This window comes from Limulus polyphemus, unplaced genomic scaffold, assembly GCF_000517525.1.
Source record: "Limulus polyphemus unplaced genomic scaffold, Limulus_polyphemus-2.1.2 Scaffold146, whole genome shotgun sequence".
Classification (NCBI taxonomy): domain Eukaryota; kingdom Metazoa; phylum Arthropoda; class Merostomata; order Xiphosura; family Limulidae; genus Limulus; species Limulus polyphemus.
Genome location: NW_013665756.1, coordinates 312,149 through 323,394, shown reverse-complemented (window position 1 = coordinate 323,394; position 11,246 = coordinate 312,149). Strand labels below are relative to the sequence as shown.

Genomic DNA, 11,246 nt, shown 5'->3' with positions numbered 1-11,246 from the left:
AAGCTCTCAGACTAACCGCTAAGCCACCGGGCGTAGGGGCAATGTGATAGATAAAAACCCGGAAGATTATTCAGGAATTATGGATATAAAAATATCTACTACGATGGAAAAGCAGATATTAAAGAATCGAATTCTCCAGCATTCACATGTCTGTAAGATTTCTATTGTAGCCGTATATTCATTCCCTTGTATGACTGGGAAGACAAGCGAAACCTGGACGAAGGTAATGGTCTTCGAACATGGTGAACCGCTTTTGGAGGATGTAGAATGAATCCTAACTTCTAACATGGTGAACCGCTTTTGGAGGATGTAAAATGAATCCTAGCTTCTAACATGGTGAACCGCTTTTGGAGGATGTAGAATGAATCCTAACTTCTAACATGGTGAACCGCTTTTGGATGATGTAGAATGAATCCTAACTTCTAACATGGTGAACCGCTTTTGGATGATGTAGAATGAATCCTAACTTCTAACATGGTGAACCGCTTTTGGAGGATGTAGAATGAATCCTAACTTGTAATATGGTGAACCGCTTTTGGAGGATGTGGAATGAATCCTAACTTCTAACATGGTGAACCGCTTTTGGAGGATGTAGAATAAATCCTAACTTCTAATATGGTGAACCGCTTTTGGAGGATGTAAAATGAATCCTACCATCTTTCCCGTATTGTTTTTTTTTTCTACCGTGATGTGGTTTTTATGTGTCTGTCTGTCTAAACGTTATGCAAATTTTCTTCAATCCCCATAACATTTATCTATCAATATGATCAATGGGCGTCTTTTTGTTTTCTATGGATTATGTTGTTTCTTGGTTTATCGCTGTTATAGTCTAATATATATTATTGTGTTGCTTTTGTTGTTCTGACGCGCTTATAAGACATAAAATTTCGATTTTTAATTCTTTTTTTTACATTTCCGAGCAAATTTAACCAGTTACACTTCTTGAAGTGTCTTTCAGTTACTTCCCAATACCTAAACAGTTGAGCGGTTGATTAGCTGTAAAACCATATGTCGTAGAAGTATGTGAAATAGGTTCTTTGCTACAAAAGCAGTTAACAGAGAATCAGTTACTTCCCAATACCAAAACAGTTGAGCGGTTGATTAGCTGTAAAACCATATATCGTAGAAGTATGTGAAATAGGTTCTTTGCTACAAAAGCAGTTAACAGAGAAAGTAGCATATACCGATACAGCCAAACGCAACGTTTACTTGAATTACTATAGTGATTACGTGTCCTTCTTTTTAAAATGTTCAGTAAACGTTATATATACATGCGAAATTTAATATTTACAGTGAAGTTCAAGACGACTTACGCTTAGACCTTTGATGCAAGTTGGGCAACTTTTTCAGAACGTATTTTTGTTTAAGTTTGCCAATAGTGTAATGAAATCTGTCTACGAACAAGAATACAAATTCGAAGGCTAACACAAAGAACAAGAAAAAAAGAAACGTGCACCAGAACAAGGTAACAAAGGAAAACGATGACGCAAATCAAAGCCTCTTGCTTACAAGAGAAACTCTATGGTAATATCGATCCGAAATCCAATCAATATCCTGATCTTCCTCACGTGGCCCATGCTCTGTCTTCCGTCAAAAAGTTGTAACCAAGCAGCTGACGCCCTTTAGATAACGACACTTTCAGTTAGCCACCAATTACTGAAAAAGATGTGAAATTGTACGGCTGAGGTGAGAATCGTCAAGTTCGATTAGTGGTGTCCGTGTTTGAGTGAAATAGAACTTGCCATTTCTTTCAATAAACCAGAATTTTCTTTTTTTGATACGCACCCATCTTATCAATTATTGTTACGGTCTTACATTATAAAAATTAATTTAATAACATAATATGTGTGTGCGAGTGTGTAGTGTAAACAGATATATATATATTCTTTACTTTTCAGTGACAATATTTATTATTAAAAAAATAAATTTACTAATGCTCACATTTCTTTCTTCAAAAAACAACAGATTCACACGTTTGAAGGATCCGTTAATATTAATTCTGCTTCTACAGTCTAATAAGAGTATACATTATTAAGTAATAATAATAATAATATGCTAAAAATTCACATTTCATTTTACTATTAAATCAAAATAACCCAACCGCAGAGTTGGCGGTGGGTGCTTTTGACTAACTGCCTTCCCTTTAGATTATTATGCAGAATTACGGACGGCTAGCGCAGATAGCTCATGTGTAGCTTTGCACAAGTATTCGAAACAAACCCAAGTAAAATATGCTTCTTTATAACACCAAAGGTATATGGTATTAAATATTTTTCGTTTTACAACCCAATCAGCATAATTATTGTTAAAAGATGTGATACATATACTTGTTGTTTTTTTCAGTATTTTATTATCATTTTTCTTGAATAACGACAAATGTTCATATGAATGTTAACATTTTTGCTTGAAGTTATAGAAATTGATATTTTCTATGTTAACCTTCAAAATTACAATGTTGTGTGATCAAAGAAAATAGAAATAATAGCCGGAAGTGCATTTGATCGCCTTGAAACCGGTTACACTCGATTTACCCGGAAGCCCTGTATAGTCTATTGGTGTATACACAAGTGCTCAAAGTTCTAAATTTTTAATTTTCTGTTATCGTCACATATTCTATTCTACAAGTATTGATGATTTAATCAGTCTTTAGATGAAAGGTGTTCCATGTCCCATGTTACCTTTAAAACCACTTTCTCTATGCTGTTGTCAATTTTATTCAATCTGACGACCACTATTACACACCACTGCCTGACAATGCAATTTTCATTGTAGCACGCTTTTGTGAAGGACGCCGATATTAATCTTAGACAAACTTTTCACAGACCCTTTATTGTAAGTAGACGTCGTCTTCCAAGGGTATATTTAAGTTTAAGTAGGCCAAAAGCACAAAACTAAATCAAGAGCCTCAATGGATATGTGATGTGATGTAAAGGGATTGCTCTGATTTCAGTTTCTTCGGCCAACTGTATTATGGAAGCAGCCACGATAATTTCGAGGTGTGACTTGTCAGCCTTTTTCACTTCAATTATCTTGTTGACGATACTGGGAGAAATGCCAATCTCATTCCAATAGTTTGGGGTCAGAGGGTTCTCTCTCTCTTTACCTTGGCCTTCACTTTGCGGATTTATTAGCTAGAGGTGTGGTCTTCGGAGCTCGATGCTGTCTTAAACGTTCTGCTATACGACGTTTTCCATTGAGAATACTGATGGCTTTCTTCTTTATAATGTTGTGTCCTTTGGCTCTGCATTGTTTATTGATCACGCTGCATAAATGCCCTTTCTGCGATATACATTATTCTCCAGTTATCAGTCTGTTCTTACTGACATTCCACTATCGAATGGTTGGGAATTCGCCGTGAACCACATATATAGGTGGTAAACATATCGCCCATGGTGCCACCGCTCGAATCTACGGCGAACGCCATTGTATTAGCATATGTAAATCATTCCTATTAAGTGCTATTAACCTTCTGTAGATTTAATGCGTTACATGCTCCAACTTAACAAAAAAATTAAGAGCACTTTGCCTGATTATAATATACAACTCTATCGTAATAAAATATTATATAAAGATATTTTAAGTTAAGAGATTTAGAGAAATAACCTGATGAATATTCTAATGTTTTTGTAACTGTTTAGTGAATATGAAAAATACATCAAAAGTGTTTCAGATGTTTTATAAAACTACTTTCACCTATTTCTTACTAAATTGTGTATTAAACACTACTTTCAATCGTTGCTTAACAAGATTCTTGACAGTTTTAAGCACCATTTAGTTCTCGACATCATATTCAAAATGTCAGTCACAAGCTTAAGCCTTTACGTTAAACTATCCTAGGAATGAAAGGGAGTAACGTATTGATTAAGCAGTAACGACTTTCCCATCAACGATCAAATTTAATGGTCTTACACAAATACTCTAGTTTTATGACTTACAGAGTTTATGACAGAGTTGTTATATTTCAGAAAACCACTAAGTATAGCTGAATAACAAGTGAAAAATGATATACTATTTGTACGTTAGGATTTTTGTATTTCTAGAAAACTCTTAAACGGCCTTTGTCAAAACCTTTATTGAACATTTTAAGCCAATGGACTAATTGGATGTACTTACACTAATTTAAAAGACGTGGTGGACATATTTACACTAATCCAACAGATCTAGTGGATGTATTTACAGCAATCCTACAGCTATGTAGGATGTACATGGAAAACAGCATTAATACAACAAACTTGGCATAAGGATTTACAGTAATTCAACAGATATGGAAGGCGTAATGACAACAGTCCAATTGACATGCAAACTTTAGCACTAATATAATAGGAATATAATAATGTATATAAACTTTATACTAAGCCAAGAGACATAACAAACGTACATTTACATTTATATACCAAAAAATGTTGGGCGTACTTGCACTAATTCAAAAAGAAACTGAGGGCAAATTTGCGTCGTTGTTGGTTGTTTTTCTAGCGCAAAGGTGCACAACGGACTAATTGCGCCGCGCCCGCCGCGGGGAATCGAACCCCGGATTTTATCGCTGTCAGTCCTGAAACTTACCGCTGTCCCACCGGGGGACACGTACTTACGACACTCCTTTAAATGATCAGTGTAAAAATATCAACATTTCTGTTTATTTCAAGCTCTTCGTTGCTTATTTTCTTCTTGTTATCATTATCTGAGCGTCTCGCCGTATTGATTATACAATAGGCTTGGTAAAAGAAAAAAAAATTAAAAAGAGTGAATATTCTATATTATTATTCATTTCTTTTATAACTGAAAAGTATTATGTATTTTATGTGCTTTTATTTCAGCAAGACCTGAAAGACTTTTATCTATCATAGCGTTACCGTGAAATTCTTCATGATATATTACGTTATATAGATTTGGGAATAGACAACTTTTATAACTGAAAAGTATTATGTATTTTATGTGCTTTTATTTCAGCAAGACCTGAAAGACTTTTATCTATCATAGCGTTACCGTGAAATTCTTCATGATATATTACGTTATATAGATTTGGGAATAGACAACATTGTTTGGACAATAAGTGATACATTTCTTAAATGCGTGTTCTGATATCAAGGATATCATGCTCTTTCGGAATACGCAAGCTAACAGATTCCTGATTTCAAGGAGATCATGCTCTTTCGGAATACGCAAGCTAACAGGTTCCGGGTTTCAAGGATATCATGCTCTTTCGGAATACGCAAGCTAACATATTCCTGATTTCAAGGATATCATGCTCTTTCGGAATACGCAAGCTAACAGGTTCCGGGTTTCAAGGATATCATGCTCTTTCGGAATACGCAAGCTAACATATTCCTGATTTCAAGGATATCATGCTCTTTCGGAATACGCAAGCTAACAGGTTCCGGGTTTCAAGGATATCATGCTCTTTCGGAATACGCAAACTAACAGGTTCCTAGGTCATTTAATTAAATCTCATATGAAAGGGTTTTGCAGCAGTCATCTCCATGTTTAGATACTGGAAAAAAATTCACTGTACAGTTCATAAAGAAGCAGGGCACGACCTAATCGCTTATTCTATCGATCAGACTCTTTTTGATACTATTTTTTTTTCCTTTCGCAACTGAACATGATGCCACTCCCCAGTTGAACAAGGAAAACATATATAGTTAGAGTGAAATTTGTTAAAACAACTACTAACAACTATTTCATAAAAAAAAAATTGCGAATTTGAGTTGCACCTTACAATTCCCAATCAACAAATAGTTTCAAAAGAAGAAGTTGCGTTAGAAGAAGAAAAAAAAATCTTGTCACGTACACGTATATATATAAATGCAAGAAGACTTGAACGGGAATGTTTAATTTAAGTTAACTTGAAGCAAGTGCGGTAGTATTGTTGGTAATTAATGTTTAAGAAAATTCATCCTTTTCATAAACCTTTATTTATAAGGGTAGTTATAAAGTCGCGAGTGTGTATTCACAATCACACTCGAGCAGACGCTTAGAATACCGTTTACTTACAACGCTTCCTAATCCTTTACTTATCATTTTCTCTCAAAAAATGAAACAAAAATAGGGCTACGTGAGCTTTAACCGGCAAAAATATCGATCTTCTTCTAGTCAAAAAGTCCATAGTCCTGAAATTAAATGAACAAAACTTTTGGATTCTGTTAACGAATAGACAATGTCTGACTTGGAACTGGTTTCTCCTGAGAAATGTTACCTAGGTGATACGTAAGAGTGCAAAAACAGAGTGGCAGATGGAATGGTTCAACTCGAAATTGAACTAGTAACAGCACGTGTCATCGTTCTTTTTTTTTTCTACAAGTCTCAGTGGTCATATAGCGTTCATTTGAGGCACTGTGGTTAGATCCCTGTGGTAACACAATGGGGGATGCCGAGCCTTTAGCACTGCGGCCCTATTAATCTTCATAATGTTTGTTCTCCATCTGCTTGGTTTAACTGGTTTAAACTGCAAGCAGTGGACGGATGTATATTGCGAACGGCATGCTGCATACGAAAAGCTCAGGCTACAGTCGACAAGTATTATACAATCTACATTTGCATGGTGAAAAAGGAAATCAATATTGCTGGCAGGTTCAATTAAAGAGTACTCCTCCTCGTTGCGTATTAATCGACACCGCGATTATTTGCAGCGAAAATAGGCTACTAATATGAAAACATCCACCACTCTCGAACTTAGTGCTGTATTTACCAAGAAATTAAGCAAAGACTTTAACATACTGATGTTGCAGTCACTTCTGTATCTTCTACTGATATCAGAAAGGCGGTTATCCAAACCATATTGTACCCACTAGTTTTCACACACATACACACGCTTCTACACACACACATGTATATAAATAAATATGCATACTCGGAGTTGACACTATCACGCGTCTTCTCTTTGCCCATAAAAAACTCGGCAACACGTAACTAGTTGTGTCACGTGATTATTTAATGTACGCTATAAATTTTCTCTTTGAAATAAATCAGGAGAACACTACAGAAAAATAAATGGGAAGAGAAATCATACTATTCAAACATACGTTTGTTGCTCCTATGATTTGTGTATTGTTACAACAATTAATCTAAGACGAATCAATATGTAAATAAAGGCATTAAAATGCTCTTTAGTTAACTCATTACGGAACTCAAGAAAATTTTGCTTTTCGTTTTAGTAGATTTCATATATGTGAGAAAACAATTGTGGACTCTGTAATGATAAGTAAAGATAAATCTATATGATTCATGACCCAAAGAAAGACTATATAACATATGAGAAGAAAATATACTTTTCTGTTTCGTTATTGAAGACACGAGAGCGGAATTTTATTCAATTTTTCAGTCTCGAATTTTTATTTAAATTCCATATATATATATATATTTGTACACTTTTTTGGGCTACAAATATTCATAGGTATAAAAATATTAACTTTAGATAAATTAAGATTATTTCTTGCTCACTGAAACGAAATGTTTTAATTTTTTCGAATGATTTTGTGTTCACAATAAGCCAAAAAATACGAAACTATGTTGTGAAAACATAGATAAGTTTATGCCTTTTCGTATATTCAAAAATATGTTTTGTGATTTTTAAAAACTACGAGTTTAGTTTCTTTTATTCTGCGTTAGGCTGATAAATTTTGAAATAATGAACAAAATTTGTAAGTGACCATCATTTGGTGGTATTTTCTTTATTTCAGCTTCTTTCTTACCTCTTTAATACACTGAAGACGTTCGTTGGTTTGTTGTACATGTCTTTCCATTGCCGTTACCATAGCAGTCATGGCAGCTTCCTCACCGTCACTTGTTTATAACGCTCTCTGGTGGCTCATTCCAACACTCTGTAAACGTGTGAAAACGTGAGCTATTATAAAAGAATCGGCTAAACAAAAATCATATAATGAAAAGTGCGAAAATGATTTTGGTTATCTAATTATATCCAAAAATGATTGTTTTTAATAATTTATTCTCTGTTTTTAAAGTTTTGTTTTGTAGATAAAAAATTACATTTGTATGAATGTTCTCAGTGATAACGACTATAATTCTAGGAGAAAATACGTCATGATCATCGATAGGTGTATGCTAAATATAATTATCTATTTTCTCATTTTTTCCAGTTATTTTGAAGCCGGATAACTACGTATATGTACGAATAATTTCAGTAACAGCTCCTAGAATTCCAGTTTCTGGAGGAATTACGTAATATTAGTCTCCTATTGTTAAAATATAAAAAATATTTCTTTACTCGGAAAAACCTACTGTATGAATTCCGCATGAGCTACTGAAACGTTTTATAAACGAATCTCCTGATCATGTGACTTATGATGTTTATATATATTCATGTACATATGGTTCAAGTGAATTCGTTTTCTCTGAAAAGCGTTTCTGTAACAGCTTTGTTCTTTAAACAAAGGTGATAGTTTTCTGATAATTTCTAAATGGGCCTCTATAAAATAAACAAAAATTTCATACATAATAAATAATAAAGTTAGATTTATTAGATTAGTTGTGTGTTTTTTTTTTCGATTTCACATAAAGGAGTTTTGATGACGCTCTCTCTGGCGATTACCCTACGGCGTAATTTGCGTACGTGTGTTAATCCTGCTTCACTAAAATTGTTTCCCAAACCGCCATTTGGGGTCCCCTTACGAGCTTAGATGGGACGCCTGCCCCTGTTTTCCCCAAATGTCGCCCCTGACACCAGACGGAGAAAAGTGTAACAGATATTTTCTTAGACACCTCTCCTAACTCTGAACAACGTATATTTTACTACTCTTTCATCCTGTATTTATTTGTTTATCCTGTACGTTTCACGCTATTTGATTTAGACCTTTGTGAAAAATAATAACTGAAAATATTTCATTTTAATGTTGTCATTCCTAAGAATACGTGGCCGTTTGACATCTATAAATTCATGTCTCCTTGCTGTGTGGTGGAATATGTAGGCTCCATCACTAAGCGGTTACGTCCTTGTATACAAGAACACACTTAGCAAACTGAGAACTCGACAAGTGTTTGCACGAAATGTATCGTTGTTATCACAAGTGATGATTTTGTGGTCATTAATAGAGCTCAGATTTAGCATCAACTAAGGATTCGAGGGTTTGGTGACTGCTACACTGAAGGTAATTTTAAATAAGCAGAACTCGGCGGTGCTACTTCTCTTCAAACCTCGTGTAAGCTTATTCTAGCTAAACTGATGGCGATTTTAAAAACAGCAGCACTAGGCGGTGCCTCTTTTCTACAAATCACAAGTAAGCCTGTTCCAGCTAAACTGAAAGTGTTCATAAAATAGCAGAACTCGGCGGTGCCGTTTCTCTTTAAACCTCATGTAAGTCTGTTCCAGCTAAACTGAAGGTGTTTATAGAATAGCTGAACTCGGCGGTGCCGCTTCTCTTCAAACCTCATGTACGTCTGTTCCAGCTAAACTGAAGGTGATTTTAAATCAGCAGCGCTAGGCGGTGTTGCTTCCCTTCCAACCATATGTAAGCCTATTCCAATTTTCGAATAATAATTAATAGTTTACATAAATTTTGAACATAAGTTATAATATATATATACAAACGACGTAGTTAATCTGAGCTAAAATAAATGTATGTGGTATAAATAATGTATACCTGTATAACGAGTATTAGCTTATTGTACAAATTACTCACAAGACGAACATAACAGTGCGACTTGAAGACCGTACATCTTGTCTGCTCGAGGAACCAAAACACGGTTATGGTCAATTATAAACAAAATCATAAACTGCAGTGTAGTACAACCGGTTATTTATTTTCTGCATTATACTGAGCTTAATTTACTTCGTTACAGAAAGGCCCGACATGGCCAGGTGGTTAGGGCGTTCGACTCGCAATCTGCGGGTCGCGGGTTCGAATCCCCATCATACCAAACATGCTCGCCCTTTCAGCCGTTGGGGCGTTATAATGTGACGGTCAATTCCACTATTCGTTGGTAAAAGAGTAGCCCAAGAGTTGGCGGTGGGTGGCGATGACTAGCTGCCTTCCCTCTAGTCTTATACTGCTAAATTAGGGACGGTTGGCGCAGACAGCCCTCGTGTAGCTTTGCGCGAAATTCATAACAAACAAACATCGTTACAGAAATACGTCCAATTCTATGTAGAGCATACTTACAGTGGGTGGTGTTAATAGTTCAACGAGTTCATAAAAATATGTCATACTGAATAAAGAAGATACGACCATGTTTAATCACGAACCCTGCAAACATGGGGAATTATTCTCGTAAATTCACCTGCAAACCACGTGAAGAACTAAGAAAATACTTAGATGTAAACATGTTCTATCATTATGATTTCCTGATTGTTTATAGTAATGTTCTCACCATTAATATAGTTTTTGATCAAAAGTAAGCTAACTACATATAGATGATAATTAAAGAAATGACTTATAAGTTAATGATATAAATTTCATGTTACAAACTGACAAGAAACACATGATGTCATAAATCATTAAACATTAGAAATAAAAATCTTTAAAAATATTTTGAATACCCTTGCTACTAACAACATTATCGGCCATAATCCCACTAATATCTCACGAGGTCCGACCAGCTAAAAATATTTTGGTTAGTTCTGAATAAACATACTAAGCTAATAGTGGATAATAATCTTAATAAGCACAAACATTATTAACAATGTTAAATAACGATAATATTCAAAATTATCTTAAACATTATAATCAACCATATTAACGAAACTAATTTTTAAAAATGGATTACATCATTATTTAACAAGACACATAAAAACCAGTTGTTTGCTCCTAAGATCCACACAACTCATCTATTCGCAACATAATTCTATCAGAAAATTATGTACATCAAAAACATATGGATACTTGTCGCCTATACAACGAATTATACGCATGTATGACCTCGCCTGCACTGCAAAGGTTGTTGTACTTGTTTTTTGAGTAGAGTACAAAGTTACGGAATGGGCCGCTTCCACTCTGTTCATCACAGGAATCGAACTTAGGATTTGAGCGTTTCAAGTTAGTAAAGTTATCCTTAAACCACAATGTAACCCTCAGCGAAGGCCCTTTACTCTACTGATCTTACAACTTTTCTCTAACGTGTAAATTCTCCGAGTGTCTAACAACAACAACGTTATTCTCTCAGTTTGGCCATCTGTGCACTCTTGTATTTATTTATTTCTTGTGCATGCGTGTATATACATATATATATATATATATATACATACATACATACTTTCTGTCTATTTCTATCATCCTATAAATATATTTGTTCCATAT

General features: G+C 34.8%; 1 protein-coding gene across 4 annotated transcripts in view; it reads right to left on the bottom strand.

Moving 5' to 3' along the window:
- The window catches only part of LOC106475314 (zinc finger MIZ domain-containing protein 1-like), a 216,688-nt gene that overhangs the window by 93,542 nt on the left and 111,900 nt on the right, over positions 1–11,246 (bottom strand). For all 4 annotated transcript variants that reach the window (XM_022380546.1, XM_022380556.1, XM_022380552.1 and 1 more), the window contains one exon: positions 7,689–7,817. In XM_022380546.1, the coding sequence (XP_022236254.1) occupies positions 7,689–7,760 (72 nt within the window). In that variant the 5' untranslated portion in view covers positions 7,761–7,817. The remainder of the gene's footprint in view (positions 1–7,688; positions 7,818–11,246) is intronic.